This window comes from Vigna unguiculata, chromosome 10 (assembly GCF_004118075.2).
Source record: "Vigna unguiculata cultivar IT97K-499-35 chromosome 10, ASM411807v1, whole genome shotgun sequence".
Classification (NCBI taxonomy): Eukaryota; Viridiplantae; Streptophyta; class Magnoliopsida; order Fabales; family Fabaceae; genus Vigna; species Vigna unguiculata.
The window spans coordinates 39,807,059-39,831,695 of record NC_040288.1 but is presented as its reverse complement, the minus strand read 5'-3'; the positions used below and the strand labels follow the sequence as shown (position 1 = coordinate 39,831,695).

The window sequence follows — 24,637 nt, the reverse complement described above, 5'->3', positions numbered from 1 at the left end:
GCATTATTAATTTTATTTATTTATTATATATATTGGACTATCTAAATATGAGTATAAGTTGAGTAAAAACGTGAAAATTAATCATCATAAAATAATGAAAACTCATAAATTTATTAGATTTTGAATTGCATGTGGTGTTAAATAACTAACTTATAATTTGATAATGTTTGAACTTTTTTCACAAAATATAAGAAAGTTATTTCAGTAAAAATACTCTGAAAATATTTTCAATATTCAAATAAGATATTTATTATGGCTGATTTATATAATTGGGTTGAGGGTTATCATTTGACACGTGTGAACATATAAGTAGGTGCTACTGCTGCGTTAAGACTGAACTATGCATTGACAGTGTTATCTGTTATGGAGTTATTGTCTATTAGTGGTGATAGTTGCCAAACAGAGAACAATTGTTTATAACTGAAGTAAAAGAGGTGAAGGATGAAAGAGAAAGAGTTGCAACTTGCAAAATCATGAAAAAATGGTACTGAAAAAAAAATAATAATAAAAGTGCGTCATAGTGTTAATTTGATTTGAAGTTAATGAATAGTTAATATAAGTGAACACTTGACGAGATGAAATTTAAACAACTAATTATTTGTTTATTAGAGGAAGTAAATTAATATTAATATGCAAATAATTTAAATGATTAATAAAAGATTTCAAATTTATAAAATAGAAAGCAAAATATTCACTTTAAATAGTAATATATTAATGTTTATTTTTTTTATAAATACACATGATGACTAACACAAAGATGTATACAGTTACCTAAGTAATATGTCAACATTAAAAATATGACTAGTAACATTTTTGTAATTATTTGTAACAAATTAACGTGGATCTAACTTAACTCTGATGGCAAAGGTCTAAATGATGTTGATCAGTTCTTTCTCTAACATTAATTAACGTCAAAGTCTTAAATGACGTTGGTCTCCAGTTTGTCAAATGTCTAAGCCTTTTAAAATTTTAGAAGAAATTGCATGAGTCTAATTTTGCTGCACTGTTCTTTTACGGTTTATTCTCAGACACATATAACAACGAGGAGGAGGAGGTTCAAAGGTGATTTTGGCTTCCTTTTACTCACGTTCTAGTAGTTATCGTGTACAGGGAGTGTTTTTTTTTTTTCAATTTGATCGGATGGTTTCCCCGTTCATTGTTTTTTCAAGCCTCCAAGTTCACTCTCCAACCGCGACGCGACGACGATACCCCTAGGGATGTTGATTTTGGTTCTCTGTTTGTGTGCTTTTGCTCAACACTTTTGTTTGAACTTTGAATTTCGATATAAGGTTAGTTTTTGATGGAAAATTTGTAATATAGATTTAAGTTGGATGAATGAACGTCACATCAATGAAGAATATGAAAAAAGAGTTTTCGAGGTTTTGCAATATGCTTAAGAACATACAAGCGATGTGAACAAGACATGTTCTTGTTATATCGCTTGGCTTCAAAGACTTATCATGCGACAAGCGATGTGAAAAGCAGGTCATGCAACAACTTGTTATCTTTAAACATGATGACTTGACAAAAGCAGAGGATGATTCTCTGATAAAGCTCTTATTGAGATTAATCAACTTTAGTAAATGATCGATAGATCCACATTGAAAATTTTATATATACTTTTTAGGTTTTAGCCATTTGTAAATGTAATTAAAATAAAAAAAAGGATAAAAATTAATGCCAGTTAGTGCATAAATTGACGTCACAGATGAACCCATCCGACATCTATTAATGAGTTTGTGCACTAACTTACGTAAATTTTTATCTAAATTTTGACCAAAAGTGACTCAAAATTGGTGTCACTTGGTTGACATCTGACATTATGTGATGTCGGTGTGATTGATCTTCGATGTTAAGTGACGTCGGAATTTTACAATGTCAAGTTCACATCACCCGATATAATATTGTAGTTTGCTTAATATAAAAAATAAAAAATAACAAACGTGAACTTTTTTTCTTTATTTCTTTCTAGTGAATGATCAATTGAAAATTAAACATATTCTTAATCATCTAAGCCAACTAACCATAACGTGTAAACAAATTTGATGAAATATATTCTTATATTATACTAAAATAAAAAATATCACTATATGTTATTAATGAAACGACTGTTTACAAAATTCTTACAATATTTCTCAAGCATTTAACTAACTGACACGTTTTATCAGAAAAACCATAATTTTAAAGTCAACAAATTCAACTATAATACAAGAGAATTCTCTTATTAAAATAGGTTGATCCTCTTTCTACCTTTAACTAACTCATGTTATCCAGAAATTGTTGATTCAAACTTATATGAACTTACTTTAAATTAAAAGAAAAATGTATTTTGAAATAAATTACTAAAAGAACATGATTACAGTAGTTAAATTACTAAAACTGAGAAGGAAAAAAATAATCCTAAGTTGAATTTATTCTCCTTTCATGTCTTTTTTTAATTCTCCTAACTTATCTTTGGTATTGTTGAACGATTAAAACTATGACAACACTAAACAAAAACTATAGTCAACAGTTTGTTTTCTCTCTTCTTTTAGTCGCCAAAAATTCAAGTAATGTTGATTTATTTAAGTTGCAGAATATGGCACAGTTTCTTCTTTCCTGTTGTTGGGAAGAAATAATGAAGAAAAAAAAGAGTAAAAAAGAAAATAAAAAAAAAAAATTTGTTTTTTCTCACTAGACTAGGTTGACATGCCACATCATTCTGAATCCCTTAAGTAGTCTTTGTATTGCACAGTACATACCTACCATTCCATCCCATCATGTCACATCCCATTTCCTCCTCAAAATTTCCCATGTCACATGTCTTATCACCTTCCATTCAGGGTCATATCCTGCAGGGAATGCAATGTACGTATGTATGCCACATCACACCATATGGATATGCCATTCCCATCCATATCTTCCATATTTCTTTTTTTTTTACTTTTATTTTCTTCCGTTAAAAACTTAAATCTAAGAAAAGGTTAATACTTTATTTAATCGCAAGACGCATGCGATATGGTCATGATTGTGTCCTAGTCCTATGCACGCAAATGGTAGCCTTTTTGTGTATTTTAAGACTCTGATCCGCGCATTATCTTCCCCTAGTTTTCTATTCTTTTCCCCACTCCTCCCTAATGACGCTTTTGCCATTTCACGCTTTCTTTTACTATCCCATATTTAGTACCTATATCCATCAACACTTTCTACAATCAATCATGCCATTTTCACTTCACACAATCTCTATATATTTCACTTGCATTAAAAAAAGTTTAGAAATTAAAGAGACTGAGATGAGGCAAAAGTATGACAGAACTAGGAAGACGAAAGAAAAAAATGTACGAATATAGTTAACAATAAATATGAGGCGCTGTTGGGGTAGTTTGGTATATTCCTCTAAACACTCTTCATTCGTGCACTTCATTCTCCAAAAATTCTTATTCTTGTTCAATTTAGTAATGTTTTTAAAAATAACAGTGCCGGATTTTGCTACAGAGTGGGGAAGCAATGAAAGCTGTGAGCAAAGCGAAGGGTGAATCTGAATTTGCAGAGACAACGAGCTAGGGTTTGGTTTCACGTTTCTTTTTCTTCTCCATCTTTTTTGTAGGAGCACTCTCACTCTCGCGCACAATAACAGAGACGATTCACACTCTCACAGTACCAAAGATTCTCTGCGAAATTCACACATACTTTCGTCTCCTCATGTCTTATCGATTGTGAAACCGTGAAAATGATGCTTCGCTGATTTGATTCCAATTCGCACCAGCCGATGGACCGAGATCGGTGAACGAACCAGATCAGTTACTGCGTGAGATCTCGATCGTGCTCGTGCCAGATTCCGCACGTGATAAAACTGTGTGCGTTGGATCTTGGTTAGGAGGTGTGGTAGGAAGCGAGAAGGTGGAAGGAGAAGGTCTCTGTGAAAATTTGAATTGGCTGCTGTGGAAATAATGTCCTGCAAGGATGGTAGCAAAAACAACGGAATGGATAACGGGAAGTATGTCCGTTACACACCTGAGCAGGTTGAAGCCTTGGAGAGGCTCTATCATGATTGTCCCAAACCAAGTTCCATTCGCCGCCAGCAACTCATACGCGAGTGCCCCATTCTCTCCAACATTGAGCCCAAACAAATCAAGGTTTGGTTCCAGAATAGAAGGTTGTTACCCTAACTAACGTTCACTGTTCACTGTTCTTCTATTATTTTAAATTTTTTTTCCTTATTGAACAGTTTTTCGTCAATTTATGCAGAGGATTGTAGTTTTTGTATTTTCATGGTTTTAGCGTGGCTGTGTTGCTATTTGAGTGCCAGGGAACTGGAACATGAATGTGAAATGAAGGGTTTGTGAAGTTCTGGTGGTGGTTTGTCCAGGTAACTGATTTGTTTTGTTTTTGTGAGTTGTTCAGATGTAGAGAGAAGCAGAGAAAGGAGTCGTCGCGGCTGCAAGCTGTAAATAGGAAGTTGACTGCAATGAATAAGCTGCTGATGGAAGAGAACGATAGGTTGCAGAAGCAGGTGTCTCAACTGGTGTATGAAAATGGTTATTTTCGTCAACACACTCAAAATGTAAGAATTTTGTTTGTTGGGGGTTTTGAAATTAATGATGCCCAATGTAGAAGGCTCCCGAGCTTTGATTTTCTTTTTAATTTGTGTAGTTTTAGCAATTGCGCGCTCAATTTTCAATGTTCATGTACTCTTTCATAGCTTTTGTATGTAAATGTTTAGCACGGTGCTTTGGATGCAGACTACACAGGCAACCAAAGACACAAGTTGTGAATCAGCGGTGACGAGTGGTCAGCACAGTTTGACAACTCAACATCCCCCACGAGATGCGAGTCCTGCAGGGTTAGTGGGAGTATGATTATTGGGTCCCTTTCTGTTACTGTGGTCTGTGACAACTTCACTGTGTATTTATGACTAACGGAATCGTGTCTTATCTTTTCCCAGGCTTTTGTCCATTGCAGAAGAGACTTTAGCAGAATTTCTTTCTAAGGCTACTGGGACTGCTGTAGAGTGGGTCCAAATGCCTGGAATGAAGGTATCATTGAAATTTTTTTCATTGGTTGACAGTTAGTTATTTTATTCTCTACTCATTTCATAGGAATAGACCATAACAGAGCAGTAAAAAGATTATAAATATGTCATGGAATGTCTTACCACTCCACGTTCATATAATCTTGGCATTCCAATGAACTTCATTCTTTTGAACAAATTTGTGACAACGTGTTTCTATAAAAATTAATATAATCACATTTATTTGCTAAGTCTTGTTGAATATGCACAGCCTGGTCCGGATTCCATTGGAATCGTTGCTATTTCTCATGGTTGCTCTGGTGTGGCAGCACGAGCCTGTGGTCTAGTGGGACTAGAGCCCACTAGGGTAAGTAGTCTAGATTTACTATTATTCACATTACTCATTGATGTCCGGCTTGAATTTATCGGTCACATGGTCAAATATACTTTTTCCAGGTTGCCGAAATCCTCAAAGATCGGCCTTTGTGGTATCGCGATTGCCGAGCTGTTGATGTTCTCAATGTGCTGCCCACAGCAAATGGTGGAACCATTGAACTGCTTTATATGCAGGTAAAGTGAAATATCGTTGTGCTATGAATGAAGGCTTTTTATACCACTGGGTTGGAACCAAATATTATATGTATGCTTATTTGTTGCTTTTGATGATCAGCTATATGCACCAACCACATTAGCACCTGCCCGAGATTTCTGGTTGTTGCGTTATACTTCTGTTTTAGAGGATGGAAGTCTAGTGGTAAATGATTCTAAAATTTTCTATCCAAAAAATTGTATTGATTTGATATTATGGTTAATAACAAGCCTCACCCATGTAATGATCTAATCTACTCTTTAGTTCTCCTTCAAGACATGTGTCTAAATCATTCTCAATGTGTGCCTTAGATCTGTGAGAGGTCCCTTAAAAATACTCAAAATGGTCCAAGCATGCCTCCTGTGCAACATTTTGCTAGGGCAGAGATGCTGCCTAGTGGGTACCTAATCAGACCTTGTGAAGGAGGTGGTTCCATCATCCATATTGTTGATCATTTGGATTTAGAGGTACATTAATTTGAGCTGGTGCTTTAATAATTATATTCTGCCTTAAATTGACGTAAGCATATTTATACTATTATTAGCCATGGAGTGTACCAGAAGTGCTACGGCCACTGTACGAATCATCAACAGTTCTGGCTCAGAAGACAACTATGGCGGTATGGATGTTCTGTCTCATTTCCTGATGATACAGCAGCATGTATAATTTGTTTGTGTTCCTATTTATATGTATATGATTATAATATTTAATTTTATGGTGACAACAGTATTGATTAATAGATTTAAAAGGGGAAATTGTTTTTAATTTTTCAAGTAGGCCCTACGTCATCTAAGGCAGATCTCACATGAAGTTTCTCAGTCCAACGTCACTGGGTGGGGTAGACGACCTGCAGCTCTGCGAGCACTTAGCCAAAGATTGAGCCGGTTAACATATTCTACTTGAGTGTTGTGGCTTTTGTTCAAAGTCTTTGGAAATAAATTTGAATCTCACATCTATTTTATGTTATGACAGGGGTTTCAATGAGGCACTCAATGGGTTTACTGATGAGGGATGGACAACAATTGGCAATGATGGTGTAGATGACGTTACTATTCTAGTGAATTCATCCCCTGACAAATTAATGGGTCTGAATCTTCCCTTTGCCAACGGATTTCCGTCTGTCAGTAATGCAGTGCTATGTGCCAAAGCATCCATGCTATTACAGGTCAGGATGCTTTGATTGAACGAATTTCCTTTAAATTATAAAATAAAAACCTTATCAGTCAAATGTCTATTTAGTTGCTGTTCACAAGTTTTTGGATGTTTGTGGACAAGTTTAAGCTCATATTATTATATTGTAGACATCTAGTGCATAGTGTTTAGTGCATGGTCTTTTCTTTGCATTGTTAGTTGAGCACGTGCTCTTTTCTAATTATTACTAATTGTGTGTGGTGAATACCAATTCTTAGTTAATAAAATTTTTGCTCAGATGGAATAAGGACTTGTTTGATCAGTAATCAACCTTTCGAATGATTATTGGTGAACATGAACGTGCCTTGATAAGAACCTTTAACCACATCACAAAAGCTATCTGTTGTAGTTGGAGAGTCCAGGACATTATAAACACCATACTAGAATCCCATGTTTGCAATGTGGAACCCAAGTCCCATAACATAGAATTCCAAGCCCTATTTGTTGTATGATTATTGTTATTATTAATGCCCTTTGTTTCTTCTGTTGTCTTCCTAAACAAAAAGTATCTCCCAGAAAATTTGTCTAACTGAAAAATGGTTTTTGGTTGAAGACATCCGATTGTTTGTATTGAAATTTTGGTCTTATATTATTCTGATATTAGACTGTTGCCACGTGTAATTTCTCTTGTCCAGAATGTGCCCCCTGCCATTCTCTTAAGGTTCCTGCGGGAGCATAGATCGGAATGGGCAGACAACAACATGGATGCTTACACAGCTGCTGCTATTAAAGTTGGTCCTTGCAGCTTATCAGGATCTCGTGTTGGAAATTATGGAGGTCAAGTTATACTCCCTTTAGCACACACAATTGAGCATGAAGAGGTGATACATTCGTACTAATTATGCAATAGAGCTTGTGTAGTTTTGCAATTCAACGGTTACCAACTTCTATCTTACTCATGCTAGTTTTTGGAAGTCATTAAATTGGAAGGAGTTGCTCATTCTCCCGAAGACACAATAATGCCCAGAGAAATGTTTCTCTTGCAAGTAAGTTATAGTTTCCCCTTGTGTCTTGCTCCATGCTTCACTCTTTCATAATAGATGACAGTTTCCTAGTTTCCCAATTTCCTTGTTCTGACATGCATGTAACACACTAATTGGTTAGAAAGCATATTGTGAAACGATAGTCGTCACATCTGGAATTTAGTACAGGTCATAGCATTCTTATTTTCTGGTCCTGTAAGTATTGCTTTCTATATGCTTTGAATTAGTTACGGAGTTTAGTCATCATGTAGTACTCCTGCCAGAATAATGCTTGGAATTTGAAACTTTTGGTGCACATAAAGAATTCATTGTGCTCACTTTCTTCTTTCTTTGATTTATACGAGAGAAAAAATTTATGTCCTCAAACCTCTTCTTTAATGGATAGCCTGCTAGAAATGAAGAATGATTGAGGGTGTTCGTATCATCATAATGTTTTCTAGATATGTGAGTTTCTTTCTTATAATTAACTTGTTCTTGGTTTGGCAGCTCTGCAGTGGAATGGATGAGAACGCTGTGGGCACCTGTGCTGAACTTATATCTGCTCCAATTGATGCTTCTTTTGCTGATGATGCCCCTCTTCTACCTTCTGGATTTCGCATCATTCCTCTTGAATCTGGAAAGGTTTTCCTCGTGCATTGTTGAACCAATTGATTTGTTTGTGTTATTCTCAACAAGAATATTTTAGTTATTGGAAGATAGGCTTGGTCGCTGAAAAAAGCTACATCTGCTAAATTAGGGCTAGAGAAAAGGGGAATTTAAGTCTGAAATTAATACTCAGGATTTTCGTTGTTTGGTTATTCTCCCAAAAGAGGAATACATTTTTACAGCCCCAATTAGTGCTAATGAATGAATTATACATGTATATCACATTATTTTATAAAAAGTTTAATTTATAATATAATTATCTGACTCTACCTAATATAGTCTTTTAACCACTTTTTCTTTGGTGATAATTTAGCCTCTCTGTGCCCCTCCTAAATTTTGCCTCATACATTGTTGAAACAATTTTCTTGTTTGTATTTTTTCAGACAATAATCTTATAATTATTGCAATGAAATTTTTGCAGGAAGCTTCCAGCCCCAATCGCACCCTTGACCTTGCATCTGCCCTTGACATTGGCCCTAGTGGAAACCGAGCCTCGAATGAAAGTGCTGGAAATTCGGGCTGTATGAGATCTGTGATGACAATAGCATTTGAATTTGCATTTGAAAGCCATATGCAAGAGCATGTAGCATCTATGGCTCGCCAATATGTTCGGAGCATTATATCATCAGTCCAAAGGGTAGCATTAGCACTTTCTCCTTCTCATTTGAGTTCACATGCAGGACTCCGGTCACCATTGGGCACCCCTGAAGCCCAAACCCTTGCTCACTGGATCTGCAATAGTTACAGGTGTGAACTTTACTGCCTTCACACTACTGAGACTTAGGCTCATGCAATGTGTTTTAAGTTGTGTGTTACCATTATGTTTCATTGATTTTTATGAGGATGATCGCCAATTTAATACTGTATCTCATTCAATAAAGAAATTAAGTTGATAGATTTGGTAAATTGCATACTCTCCTATTTCTTGATTGTGAGTTCTTGTCTTCCAAACAAATCACACCGCATTCATATTTGCATGTATAGGAGAACAATCCTACCGTAATAGATGATGCATCAAAACTCTGACAAGGATTAATTGAGAGACTTCAATCTAAAATTCATGATCTGTGTATGCATTCGATTGATGTGTTTTACATCTTTCATAAATTCACTGTACTCACTAATTTGTGATCCAGAGTTCCCTACCTATTTTTATATTATTATAAAATGGTGTTAAAAAAATACTGTTGCTTTGGTTCAACCAACCAAACATAGGGTTTAGTTTCTTGTGTAGGGCTTCAGCCTTTTTGGGCATCTCTTTTCTTTAAAGGAAAAATTAGCCCAAACACCAATTTTTTAAGCTCTTAAAAATGAAAGTATCCTGTCTTTTTAATGAATAAGAAAGCAAAAAACGGGACCTTCAATAATTTGGAGTTTTTAGCTTTAAACATAAGAGAAGCTTTACAAATGGGGCCCAAAGTTTCCTGAGTAGTTCCGTTTTGTTCTATTACTTGATACTTCTAACTTTCAGTCAGATGTAGCAGAGAATTACTCTAAGAAGTTACTGTAATGGTTATGCACCTACTCTTTTTCAATGTCATGGATAGAAACAGAGCTTTGTCCTGACTATTTTAATTTTGTAGGTGCTACTTGGGTGTGGAGTTACTCAAGTCTAACAACGAGGGGAATGAATCTTTGCTGAAGTCCCTGTGGCATCACTCGGATACAATATTGTGCTGCACTCTGAAGGTATGCTTGAAATTTATTTCAACTTGATAGCACATGTATCTATTTCGCCAACCTTCTGTGTCCACGATGCAATTCAGGTTTCTAACCTAAAGGATAAAATAAAGGTTGTACTCTGGAGTTGAGGGTATCACCATGAACCAAAGCCCGAGTGTCCTTTTAAGATGTGCTGGATGTGGATTAGTAGTATTCAGTTGGTTTAAATTTTCCTTGATCTTATCCCAGCAAAATCTGCTCCAAGCTCATCAACTATAGACTCATTTTCTGCGCAGTAATTTGCAAGGAGCTTTACTTATATCCATTCTTTATCAAAATATAGTGCATTTAAGTTGTAGAACATAAATTGATTACATTATTTTATAGACTCATCTAACTTTGTGCTAACAGTGGCAATGACTTGGAAAACAGTTTCAACTAAATCTACAATCATGATACGCTACCTTGTTTGAGAGCACGTTCACTTAATTTTGTTTATGCAGGCATTGCCAGTGTTCACTTTCTCGAACCAAGCTGGGCTTGACATGCTGGAGACCACCCTAGTTGCATTACAAGATATATCGTTGGAGAAAATATTCGATGATCATGGACGAAAAATTCTCTTTTCAGAGTTTCCCCAGATTATTCAACAGGTCTACTATTTTTTTGTTCTTGTGTTGTTGTAAAGCATTTTTTTTTTCCACATCCACAAGACTCGCTGTTGAACGTTATTTCTTCACTATATGTAAGACACATTTTGTGTGTTGTAGTCTTGCATCTCAGATTACGTTTTAGTGATACATTATTTTTGCAGTGGGAACCTGCTGTCTTTTTTCATAATTTTTCTTCTGGTTTGGATGTGTTCTGTGAACATAACTGATGCTTCAATTAATTTCTCCTTTTTTGGTAGGGCTTTGCATGCCTTCAAGGTGGTATTTGTCTTTCAAGCATGGGGCGACCCGTCTCATACGAGAGAGTTGTTGCTTGGAAGGTACTGAATGAAGAAGAAAATGCTCACTGTATTTGCTTTATGTTTATGAACTGGTCTTTTGTTTGACCTTATGTTCCGATGACACTTGTGCTTATGTACTTAAGTGTTAGATAAATATTTACTCTTAAGACCCGTGATCTGATAGTTGTTGGTCTTTTACTGTATTTGCTCTAAATACTTGGCTTGCATATTATATGACTATTTATCTTTAACTTGTTTGCTTATTCAAACCTTCCACCTAATATTTTTAATGAATAATGTTTGACCTTCTGATGTGCAATAAATCTATGATGATGCCCTTAGCTGAGCGAAGAAAATGTTTGATCCACCTTAAATCTTAATTTCCTAGGTAGTCATGCACAATTTACAATATTATCAAACAAAAGGAATGAATTGTTTCTATATTATATACCATTCTGTTAAAATAGAATACCATTGGATGTGAGGCAGTTTCTGCAGGTCCTTTTCTTCTCAGGAAAGTGTAGCTTAGATCGACAGATGAATAAACACAAGAAAAATGTTAATCAATCTCCTAAAGGTTTTGATTAACATTTTGAAAGCCTTTTTAGAAAGTGTAATAATATATTTGTCTGACTCTCAATACAATTTTTATAATAAAATTAATTGCTTAATGATTTTTTAATCAATATTATTAGGCAGTTATTATCTTAACTCAAGAATGATGCATCTTGTTGGGTATCGTTGGGAATTACTGTGCATTGTCCTCCTTGCTTGTCCATACTTGTGGATTTTTTTTTGCTCAAAGTGGTCCAGGAGTAATGCTGAATGTCGGGGTATTCAAAATTATGAATGTTCTTTTGTCAACACCTAATAATTTTACATTGATGCCAACCTGGGATTGCAATGTGGGCTGCAAATCATTTGTAAGAATTGAAATTTATTTTTATCAATATTGTTATAGTTTGGTCTCAATATTTAAAAATGCATAAATATAATTTTTTTAGTTCGACTGCGTTAAATTTTTAGGTTGGCGTTTGAATAACATTTGATACGTTTAAATTCAAATGCCAACCTGAAATCCATTTAACATATAAAAAAATAATAACATTGTCAAGTTAGAATAAATATATGTACATCCACTTTTAAAGTTTAAAAATTAAAATATATTAAAAGTTAAAAAAATGTATTAGAAAATATATTTAACTCTATTTTAACTAATTTATTGACTCATTCATAACTAACAATTTATACAAACCCATGACAAGGCAGAGCGAGTTGGTGAACATAACTCTCATAATAATTATTATATTTTATTTTTTAAGTCAAACAATTTTCTTTTATTTTCTTTTTTCTTCGCTTACACTTACTTGAATCTCTAAGTGAGTTCTTATGTATATATTTATCATGGATTAATTGCTAGATTTTAATAATTTAAACAATAATTTATATATCTGAATGTTTAACTTTTAACAGATTTATTTATTTAGATCTTCATATCATTTTTATTTATAGTTTATTTTAATTTTATTGTCAAATAATAGACTCATAGATGTGATAAAGATGTAAAACACAAACAAAATTACTATTACATCTCTTGTATAATTTTCTTTTATATAGACTTGTTTGCATGTCTATGAGCCAATAATTATGCAGGAAACATTAACAAAACTAACATGCAATTTTTATCCAACACAAACCAATTCGGCTTGCTTTTTATAAATTACTAATGCCATTTACTTCTACATGGACCTTCATGAACTTAATAACTTAAAAATGACATGTTAATTTGTTGTCTAAACACAAATCAAAACTATAATATTTTATTGTTGTAATATAAAATGAGTGGCCATTAAACAACAACAGTTCCTCTTGGCCAAACCTCCTGTAGGTAGGTGTAGTTGGAAGTTAAATTTAGCAGAAAAAAATAATTAATAATTTTGTCATCTCAATAGATATTATTATTCTGCAACAAATAATGTGTGGATGGATGATTGTGTTGGTCACGTGTGTGAATTAATAAGACTTAGGGTTCATATCATTCACATATTCATTGATTTAGATGTGTACTGTTACATATCTATATCATCTTTATTCGTAGTAATTACCAGAATTGAGCATCCCTATGAGAGAGGCTTCTACTTTATTTAATTGCAACTAACTTCAATTACTTTTTGGGGTTCACTCTCGTGAAATCGAAGTTCATGTATGTGGAGGAAATCAAGTTCTTCTTCCTTTCTTCCTTTTTAGTGTAAATAACTTTACCCCCAAAAAAAGAAACCCCAAGCAATGGTTTCACTGTGCTACCATGTGAATACTCTACAACTTGTGTTGCTGCTACCTTCGTATTGGACCACATTTCATCCATTTATTGCTCAAAGAAGGAACAGCTTTTTACAAATGGAAACAACCTTATTCACTGCACCACTTATGAATATGCCATTACCAAATAATCATTTTAACCAAAACCCAAGTTATGGATACGAAATTCGAGTTCAAATCTTTCCTTGCATGGCCATTACTTAAGTTCAAAGTTTTATTAAGTAGGGTTTGTTTGCTTTTAAAGGTACATACAACTATTTTTAAATTTCCAATGAAAGAAGTGTTTTAATGTGAGAATTGATTTTCTAACGAAAAAACAGAAAAAGTTTACACATTCATCACATTTAAGATTAATTATGTGTTGTGTTGAGCATTAAAAATACGTTACTTTAACATTTTAAAAATATTTTTAATATATTTTAAAACTTCAAAATCAGTTACCACTGGTATATTTTGAATATAGAATAGAGAACCAACATATAAAAACTAGTAGAGAATTCAAATTCACATTACACTTAATCGTCGACTACGTCCAATAACTATGATACTAAAATTTTTAAATTTATATCAATATTAATTATGAATTTAAAGATGAATGTTTTATCTATCTAAATTATAAAATGCATTACCATAATGATGACTTTTGAAAAGCACATATATTATGCACATATTTATTATTTTCTATGATAATAAAAAATAATAAAATTATACTTATAAAATGAATATAATTATTTTTTATAATTTTATCGTAAATATTTTTATTTATTCATAGTGGTTGAACTTGTTAAATTTACCCTAAGAGTAAATAAATGTCTAAGAATTATTCTTAGTTGGTGTGATAGCATGACTCTTCTTCAATAACTTTGAACAAAAAAAAAAATCACTTTATTCAACCACATGGTGGTTGAACTTGTTAAATTTACCCTAAGATTAAATGTGTAAGAATTATTCTTAGTTGGTCTGATAGCATGACTCTTCTTTAACAACTTTGAACAAAAAAAAAGTCAATTTAATCATTAGATTTTAATTAAACTCATTATAAATCTTCATATAATTTAAAAAATCATTTTCACGGCATTAATTAGATTGAAATGTGAGATTGAACCATCATGTAGAAGAAACTGAAAAATACTAATGAACATGAAATTCTCTTCCACTCAAAATGGGAGTGGAGATTGACTAATTTCCAATCCTTTTCTCTCCAAAGAAAGCATGCATGCATATGCAGCATGTGTCGTAACCTCCTTTTTCAAAACACAACCACCAAGCACGGAAACACAGTACTAAGTACCCAAAATATAGATAACAACAACAGAAGAAAGACACGAATCTCTGAGTATAGATACACATTTATTTCAAATTTCGAAAAAGCTACACCTTCCTCATTAAATTTCTCGAGAAAAATGTAGCAGGTTCACGATTATGGAAAACCGACACTTCAGTTTCTCAGATCCACCCATGTTCACTATAAATACGATTGCTCCTTCCTTCTTCAACCTTTTCCATATACTGCATTGTTGTTTCGAATCCAACACTCTTAAAAACTCAGACCCCATTTTGCAAGAATATCAACTTTTTCTGATATATTATAAATTCCTTATCGTCCTCCATCGACCATGGCACCCCATGGAGAGTCTTTGGCCAGCTCTTTCTCAAGGAAAAGCAACATGTCAAAGCCACCGAAGCTTGCATCGGAGAACCTTCAACGAACGGTCTCAGACATATCTTTTGAGCTGACGAAAGAAGAGATCGATGAGTTGAAGCTGCCGGCGATATCTGAGGTTGAGAATGCCAAGTGTGAGTGCTGTGGGATGTGTGAGGAGTGCACACCGGAGTACATAGATCGTGTGCGTGAGAAGTTCAATGGGAAGTGGGTGTGTGGGTTGTGTTCTGAGGCAGTGAAAGAAGAGTTGGAGAAGAATGGAGGAGAAAAAGAAGAGGCTCTGAGTGCACACATGAGTGCTTGTGTTAGGTTCAACAAATATGGTAGGGCTTTCCCTGTTCTGTTCCAGGCTCAGGCCATGAAAGAGATGCTCAAAAAGAACACCATAGATGGTAGAAGAGCCAAGTCCATTAGCCCTAGGGACAAAGGAGGCCCTAAGAAAGGAGGGATTGCTCGTAGTTCTAGTTGCATTCCTGCTCTTACAAGAGAGATCAATGATATCAAAATAGCCAATTAACATCAGTAGAATTATATTTTACCTACATAACACGTCAAGATGTCTGATGTCTGATGCAGTCCGAACATGACTTATGTCTGAATGCTTATTCAGACATAAGTCATGTCTGCGTTCAGACATAACTTGATTAGTTAAGTATATAAATATTTAACTATTATTCTGCTGTCAGTTTTTCCTTGGTGTCTTAATAGTAGAAGCTTTTCTTTTTCGTGTATTAGAGTATAATTTATCTTTGGCTGACTACAGTTGCTAGGGCTTCCATTGAATCTGGTGTAAGTAGTAAGAACTCCATACACATGTTGTTCATCTGGTTTACGAATGCTTCCATTATTGCTATCTTTCAGGACAAAGAATGACCTTGTTATGTTGAAGAAGACCGAAGTTGACTTCTTAGGTTTTTTTTTGGTTTGTTGGTATAACCTTTCACTCCTTCTTCAAGGGTTGTTTCTTCTGAGATCTCGTGTTTGCATTTCCTTAACTAGAGAGGGTTCTTGTTTTTGTTTTTTTTGTTCAGTGGTTTTGTGTGACCTTGTCAGATGTAGCACTCTCTCTACTTGTTACTAATCATAATAAAGTGCAATAAACTTTACTTATGCTTTGAATGCTTTGAATGAAGAATTTGGATTTTCTGTTGAATATTTTTTGTGGTATTTTTTTATTATGCCTTTAAAATATATTTAAAATATTAATACAATATATTTTTAATGTTTAGTAGAAAATAACACAAAGAAATTAATAATAAATTTGAATTTTTTACTAAATTTTTTTTGTGTTGTTTTTTTATGAAGGCTAAGAATAGGAACTGCATAGAATCATCATCTCCATCACTGAAAAACTGATGAACTACATAAATTTAAGATGAGAGATTTTTTGTGTATCTAATTAAGAGATAAATTAAATTAATTTAGATGGTTAAAAACTCATAATAGAGGTACATAACAAAAAAATAAAATATTTCTTTTTTTTTTTTGAGTGGGGAAATTAACAGAAAAAAACTTAAGCCTTAGAATAATATTTTAAAATTCATTTTTTTCCTTTCACAATATCTTATTTTCCTAAAAGAACATTGACTCTTAATTATAACTATTCTAAACTAGCTAAATATGAATTCATAAAACTATTCAAATTTTTTTTGTTCAAAGCAAAAATAAAAAATAAAAAATACCCTTATTGAACCTTTCATGAATGATGAAAATGACCTAAACGAAAGGTGCGTAACTCCTTTTCATAGCTTGTGACATGACAGCACAGCACATATCTAAAAGTGGTTTAAAAAATAGCAGAAAAATAGACATAAATATTATTTTTAAATAAATAAAATTACTGTTTTATTTCATGTTTTATTCAAATTTAAAAAAAAATGAGTTGTTAACTTCATAAATTCATATAATATGCTGTACTCTTCGAAATTATGCATGGGCAGTTCAATTGTATTTTTTTCTCTCTTAAATTCAGTCAACGACGAGCCTTATAAATTCGTAAATGCTCCATTAATATATCAAACCAAAGAATATGCAATAATTAATGCTGCGACAACTACGCACTGAATATAAATGAATGAATATTCGCTGATATTTCATTTTGGATCTATATTTTTATTCTCAAGTTCTTTTTAAAAAAAATAACTAGTTTTTAAAATTAAAATAATTATTTTATCAGTAATTGTTTCGATAAATATAATAAAATTAAATTTTTAAAAACTATATAACGGTTATTTTATGATTTTTAATTAGTTGCAGTTGATAAACATTACATTATGAAAATTATTAAAAAATGCATTTACGATATTAATTATTTATATGCATGTAAGGAAAGTATTCTAATTAATTATGAAACTAAAATAACTTTTTATAACAAAAGTTTCATTTCAATTAAATTCCCCTTCAACACTTCACTTTATACTAGTGCCATAAACCACACGTTTTCAAACGCACGTGAGAAATCTGCAAAATCTCATTGGAGGTTCAACTCACTTTCCTTAAGGCAACCCTCCTCCACCAATCATGATGTGTCTAGGAAAAGACCAGAAAATCTAAATAAAATAATACTCCTTCCAGAATATGTCTTTTATTATGTCTTTAAAATTTTGATTTACATTAATTTTAATATTTTAAAATATATTAAAATTCTTTTTAATATAACAAAAATAGTATATTTTAAAGATAGAGGACAAATAAAAACACTCAACAAAGACATTAAACTTATAGAATTCCCTCTTTCATATATAATATATCACCACTAAAAGTTACATTTTTTTTACAAATTTGTTAAATAAATTTGTGAGAAAAGATTTTTTCCTACTATTTTTTCAGAAATTTTAATTGACAAGTAATTTTTCTGTGGATAATTATTTTTTATAAAATTATAAAATTCGTAAATATTTCCTACAAAATTTGGTGTGAAAAGTGTTTTATACAAAATATTTTGCAACAAAAATTGACAGCAATTTTCTGCAAATATTTTTTCATAACAAAATTTATAAATATTTTCTAAAAAAATAAAATTGATAGGAAATATAAATTTTTTTAGTAGTGTATTTTTGTTATTCATTAACTTTTTTCCTATTAAATATTTGAAATAAACCATATATTTCTTAAATTTAATTTAAGAATAACATATATATCATACATCTATAATTTTTAAACATTACCACAAACTATAATTTATTGCTTAAGTTAGATGAATTAGTTTGAAAGGTATTTTCCATTTTTAAATATGAGAGTGTTGTTTTGAAAATATCTTTGCATGCACCAGGGTTTATTCTAGGGTAGGTTGATTCAAGTGCAAAACCAAAACATTTTTCTTCCCTTTTTTTCCCACCACCAAGAAACACATATATATATGCCTCCTTCCCCATGTTTCTCTTCAACCCATTCCCTCTTCTCTCTAGAGATTCTTTTTCAGAAATCTCTCTCTCTTCTTTCTCTTTCTCTTTCTCTCTCTCTCTCTCCCTCGAAAATTCATAATATCTTTCTTAAACCAAATAGAAATGGAAAACAATTCAGCAGTGATTGCAAAGAAAGTGTGGAACATAATACGTGTGGCATTCTTCATGCTCAGAAAAGGCATATCAAAGGGCAAGCTAATGATGCACCTTAACGTCATGCTCAAACGCCGCAGCAAACTCGCCGGCAAAGCCATCACCGACCTCATCTTCCACCACCACAACCACCATGTCGGAGTCTCCGGCAACGACCTCCAGTTCTCAGCCGCCAGGGAGTACGAGTTCAGCTGCAGCAACACCCCCAACAACTTCTTTGCCACCAAGCGCCACCGCCACAACCCTTTCTTCACGTGCGCTCACGCGCCTCCCACCTTCGAGGACGACGCCGTCACCGTTAATGTCGTTCAGGGCGTGCTGGAGATGCTGAACAATGAGGCGGTGATGGAGGCGCCTCCCGCCGACGCCGCATTTCGTAGCCCTGCGGTGAGGCAGCTTAGGGTTACAGACTCTCCGTTCCCACTTCGTGAGTACGAGGATGACAGGGACAACCATGTTGACAAGGCGGCGGAAGAGTTCATAAAGAGGTTTTACAAAGAGTTGAAGAAGCAAACTTGAGTTTCTTTCTGCACAAACAACGTTAATTTTGATACTTATGAACTTAATTAATTAAGTTAAGCTAATCAGCAGTTTTGAAAGTATATTTAATAGATGATAATGTGTGTGGATTAGGAAAAGGATGCATTTTAGTTATTTGCATTCAAGAATTTTGTATGTTTAGTACTATGAACAATAAAAACCAAGTGATTAATTAATGAGTCTAATTAACTCGATTATGTCTCTTCATTTTTTTGTTTTTTGTTTAATTATGGCTCCAAGTTGTTGAAGTCTGCATGATAATTAATCAGGTTTTATCTGATAAGTGTGAGTTTAAGTCTCACATTTGTTAGAGATGAGAAAGTATAGCATTATATAAGGGTGAAGACCCATAAACTCATTGTTTTAAAATTTTGAATTGAGAGTGGTGTCAATGCCTTATATGGTTGGATTCGGATCTAAACCTTACAAATTGAAACTGTAGAAATGATGATTCTCTCTATCAAGATTGAAAAAACAAATTTTGGACGTGTCTAATTAATGAGTTTATATATATTAAACACGAGCATGTGTTTGTTAAGTAATTGAAATATATATCCATATAAAAATCTGGGGAATGATTAATGGAATCTTCCATATAGAGGTGTACAAGTTTTGTACTCAGAATGTTGAATCTTGCCATTTAGAAAACGATGATGTTAAAATTTGCTTTCGTTTGTTTGGATCTTGTTTTGTATTTGCTTTTGGAGTTTTCATTAATGGAACACACCTTTCAGAAAGTTAAAATTATTTATAAGTTAATATTTGGCTTTATAAATTGTTGTTGAATGTATTTGTGCCAAAATGATGAGTATAAAGATTTGATTTTGTGTGATTTGGTTTAAAGTTAAAAATAGGGTTTGACAGCAAGAACAGCACTACTTTGTCTTCATGCAAATGATTCCACTAATGTCAAAGTGAAACCATAGCTGTCTCCCTCTCCAAAATAGTGCTAGCTTTTCACCACTTTTTCCTTCTTTTGCTTCGTCTTTTTCTTTTGCTTTTCTCATTTAACCACTTTTTAAGTTTTATACATATATAACATATACCATGCAACTTTTCTACTGCTTAATTAAGTTGGTTTATTGTGAAAAAGAAGGTTTCAACGTCTCCACACAACTTTAATTCGTGCTGTTACCAAGTAATTAGTAACGATATTTCCATATATATATATATATATATATATATATATATATATATATATATATATATATATATATATATATATATATATATATATATATATATACTCATACAAAAAACATACTTAATACAATTAACAGGGACTAAAATCAATATTTGATTTAGTTAATTTGTAACTTTTGATTTCTTTTATATTTCTTATTTTCAAAACACACTGATATAGTTTTGATATGGTTAAATTACTCTTTTAGTCCCTCTATTTGTCATGAAATTTTAGTTTGGTCTTCGAGTTTTTCGTTGTCTCTATTTTGTCCTCATTTTCTTATAAATGACTCAATTTGGTCATCACCGTTAACTTTGACTACACAGTATTAAAGTCAACGTCACATGTCCATTTATGATTTTTTTGAATTTTTTTAATATTATTTTAAATTTTTTGAATCTTTTTTGAATTTTTTTGAATTTTTTTTATTTTTTACACGTGTCACTTCACAGTTGTGCCACGTGTCACACTTTGACAGTGGCACAACTATGAATTGACACGTGTAAAAAGTTAAAAAATAAAAAGAAATTTAAAGAAATTTAAAAAATTCAAAAAAAATAAAAAATTGACATGTGACGTTGACTTTAACACCGTCTGGTCAAACTAACGGTGAAGACCAAATTGAGTCACTTTTAAGAAAATAAGGACCAAATTGAAACAACCAAAAACTTAAGTACCAAACTGAAATTTCATGACAAATAGAAGGACTAAAAGAGTAATTTAACCTTTTGATATTTTAGATTATACTCAAAATTATAGATATGTTGAAGTAAGTCGATCCATGCTAAACGACCTAACTCACCAAAAATCGAGTTAAACATAACTCACTTTTATGAGTTGTAAATTTTGTAAAACAACTTGATCTATCACGGATGAATAGGTTAATGAATTAACTTACTTTATAATGTTTTATTTTTTTTATTCATTTTTTATATTTATTATAGTACAATCAAAGTAAATTGTCTTGATTCAATTTTTATACTAGTACAACCAAAATGTTCATCTATTTCATTAAATATTATTATAAATATAGTAGTTAAAAACTAGTTTCAGCCTGTATAGCTTGACAAACAAATAAATTAAAGATTCAAACAATTAAACATTATTTAATAACATGTTAATATTTAAAAAATCAAATTGTCCACTTATATAATTAAACATAGCAAATAATTATGATAATTTTTTAAAAAAAGATAATTATTAATATAGAATTTTTGTTCATAGATTACGGTCAATATACATTCACGTGTTTCAACCCGTTTAATGCATAGCTTAAGTAAGTCATATTCATTTTAACCCCCATTTGATAGAACTTTTTTTTTTCAATCCGATTCGAACCATTTTATATAAAAAGATCCTTTTAAATAACATGTGTAATATAATATAATGAAGGGAAAATTATATATTTGCCAACTAGATGTGAAATTGTTGGGTTGTGCTCGTGTATACTATATGTATATGGTTAATTCATCAAAATTCAATTTTTAGTTTTAGTTCATAAATAAATTTATTTTAATTTTTACTTCTTTTAAAATAGTTGTTGTGGAGAAACTTGTTGAGATAAAAGTTGGCATTAAACAATGTATTGGAGAAGCTTTGGTAGAACTGCCAAATACACAAATATCATTCATACATTACCGATTATTTTTTTATTTATTTGAATTAAATGCATGAGAATATAAAAGAAAAAAAAAAGTTTTCCTCGTATAAAAAAAAGCAAGTGAAAATGGAAAACGCCAATAATATATAAAATAAATTTCGCTATTTTTGAAGCACGTAAAGCTGGGATTAGGAAACATGTATCGCTTTCAGAACGATTTTTCCTTTGACTTTTGCTACACAATAAATCAATTCATGTTTCAATTATGCTACCAAATCATTTGCATTTCCATGACTTTCTTAGTTTTGAACTTTATAAACTGTGCACTTCAGCTTTAAAAAATACATGTATTTATATTAAATAATTTTATATGCTGATTAGCTCAAAAATTAACATATGTAGTTAGTTTATAATTTTTTTTTTGTATTACTTAATATTATAAAATACGTTAATATTACACACACAAAATGCGAAAATCGTAACTAGTATTACTAAGAACCTAATTAATATATCCTATAAAGATAGACTTAAAAGTAAGAATCAAAGAAGATACACGAAGTTTACATTTTTTTTTCTATTATGCTAATTTTTTTTAGTTTATTTAGTTAAAGACTGATCTGCTATGTTTACATTTTGATCTTGTAAGTATTATCAGTTTGATTAATTTTTTCAGAAAAATGATAAAAATAAAAAAAAAAGTAAATTTTCTACATGTGTATATAAAAAGACTTAATTTGTGTTATTAATTAGTATATGATTAGGTAGTTTCCTCTAAAAAAATGTATTTACAAAAATGTAAAAAAAAAAATGAAATTTCATGAATTAATACTTGTCAGATTAATTTTTTAAAAAATTTAAAAAGAATTTAAAAGAAAATTAAAAAAAATTGAAATTTTCATAAAATAATACATGGCATGTACAGACAGAATATTAATGTCAACCGATTATAAATGATTTTGAATATTTTTAAAGAATTAAAAAACTAAATTAAATAAAATAATAATAAAATGATCAAAATAAACTTAACCAACAAATTAAAGAATTAAATAATTTATTAAGCTTTATTTTATAATTTTATTTTATAATATGAGAATGTTTTTTTTCTAAAATGTTAATGAAAATATGAGAATATAAAATAGTAATTTGCATATGTTTGACTTGTTATTTGAATGGTGAGGTTCCCTTTTATTAGAGAAGTGGGGAAAAAGCATGAGATGACATTAAAATTGACCACATGACGGAAAACGAAACATCCCATTTCTCCTTAAAAGCTTAACGCAGCCATGCTTTTTTCATTTCATCACCTTTCTTAAAAGCTCACTCCTCTTCAACTTTTGCTTCTTCAAAAAATGGGAGTGGAAAAACGCATGAAAAGATTGAGACACTGAATTACATATTTAATGGAGATAAAAAAATTGAGCATAATGTAAAAAAAATAAAAAAAATATATACTTATTGTTTTAATATTTTAGATTAAAAGTTGGTTTGATCCTTTATGTAAATTTGGTTTATGTTTTATTATTGTTATATATTTTTTATGTATAAAGGGTTAAATATGTTTTTTGTCCGTTAACTTTCAGTGAATTTTAGAATTAGTTTATTTTGAAACTTTTGACCAATTTAGTCTTTCATCTTTTAAAATATATTGATTTAGTCCTTTTAATCAAATTTTGTTAAGTTTATTTGATGTTTCGTACGCATTTCAGAATTATATTTGAGTTGTTTATATTGTTTAACACATCTTTACTTTAATGTTAAGTCAAATATTATTATGAAACACGTTTGAAATATTAAATAAACTAAACAAAATCTGATTAAAATGACTAAATTCACGTATTTCAAAAGATGAATGACTAAATTGGTCCAAAGTTTCGAAATGGACTAATTTCAAAATTTACGAAAAGTTAAGGGAGCAAAAATATATTTAACCTATATATAAATGAGAAAGTTAAAAATCATATAACAAATAAAACTTACGTACTCATATTTTATTATTGTTATGTTTTTTATGATCACTCCTCCAAAAATCCTTTATAAACATGAAGTATGCGAATTTCTTTATGTTCTTCATCCTCACATCAACTACTTCACCTGTTGTACTCCTTTCCAACATGATGTAATAATAGTGAGAAATGATAAAGTATAAAGAAAAAAAATGTTTGGCATAAAAATATAAACTTATATATATATATATATATATATATATATATATATATATATAATATTCAAATTGAGTAAGAGATACATAGACTTAATATTATGATTCTTTATAATATGAATAATAGAATGATATGAAAAATAGATGGATATATATCATATTATAATATAGGATGAAATTCGTTATGTTTTAATGGATTATAACACCCTTATAATTAATAGAATATACTAAATAATTTATCTATAATTAAGTTTTTTTTTTGTTTGTAATTAATATATATTCCTTTGGAAACTTACGATTTTATGATAATTATATATATATAATAAAGACAGTAGAAAGTGGTTGAGAAATATGTTTGAAGGTGGTAGTAGTGGAGAAGGTGGGTTTGAAAAAAATGTGGGCAGAATAAAGAAAGAAAAATTCATTTTCTTTGATGCTAAGTTTTCTCCTTTTCAAACACAAACACAAAAATGTCTGCGCGTCTTCTTCAACCTTTAACATGCCCAATTATAATATTCAAACCCATCCATGTAAGTAATTGAACATCATCACATCATCACAATCATATGTACAATGTGCCACAATTATTCACATCATAACAAAAT

At 31.4% G+C, this 24,637-nt stretch overlaps 3 protein-coding genes across 5 annotated transcripts; all 3 read left to right on the top strand.

Annotated features, from left to right (window-relative positions):
* The first annotated feature begins 3,266 nt into the window (after positions 1-3,266).
* On the top strand, positions 3,267-11,275 carry LOC114166771 (homeobox-leucine zipper protein ATHB-15-like). 3 transcript variants are annotated; one of them, XM_028051588.1, is made up of 19 exons: positions 3,267-3,365; positions 3,475-4,135; positions 4,384-4,543; positions 4,722-4,822; positions 4,925-5,015; positions 5,262-5,357; positions 5,447-5,560; positions 5,661-5,744; positions 5,891-6,046; positions 6,124-6,198; positions 6,357-6,463; positions 6,552-6,744; positions 7,406-7,591; positions 7,676-7,756; positions 8,240-8,374; positions 8,820-9,145; positions 9,982-10,087; positions 10,564-10,713; positions 10,971-11,244. In XM_028051588.1, the coding sequence occupies exons 2-19, from the start codon at positions 3,930-3,932 to the stop codon at positions 11,115-11,117; spliced, it is 2,514 nt and encodes an 837-aa protein (XP_027907389.1). In that variant the 5' UTR covers positions 3,267-3,365; positions 3,475-3,929; the 3' UTR covers positions 11,118-11,244. The 3 variants fall into 3 exon arrangements, with proteins under 3 accessions (XP_027907389.1, XP_027907387.1, XP_027907388.1); XM_028051586.1 differs by having other exon boundaries at positions 3,351-3,365; positions 3,457-4,135; XM_028051587.1 differs by lacking the exon at positions 3,267-3,365 and having other exon boundaries at positions 3,423-4,135; positions 10,971-11,275.
* Positions 11,276-14,768: 3,493 nt separating this feature from the next.
* On the top strand, positions 14,769-15,721 carry LOC114166631. Its single transcript, XM_028051384.1, has one exon. The coding sequence runs from the start codon at positions 14,948-14,950 to the stop codon at positions 15,509-15,511; it is 564 nt and encodes a 187-aa protein (XP_027907185.1). The 5' UTR covers positions 14,769-14,947; the 3' UTR covers positions 15,512-15,721.
* Positions 15,722-18,384: 2,663 nt separating this feature from the next.
* On the top strand, positions 18,385-19,285 carry LOC114166420. Its single transcript, XM_028051153.1, has one exon. It carries the CDS (start codon positions 18,501-18,503, stop codon positions 19,068-19,070), a length of 570 nt encoding a protein of 189 aa, XP_027906954.1. The 5' UTR covers positions 18,385-18,500; the 3' UTR covers positions 19,071-19,285.
* Positions 19,286-24,637: the final 5,352 nt, after the last annotated feature.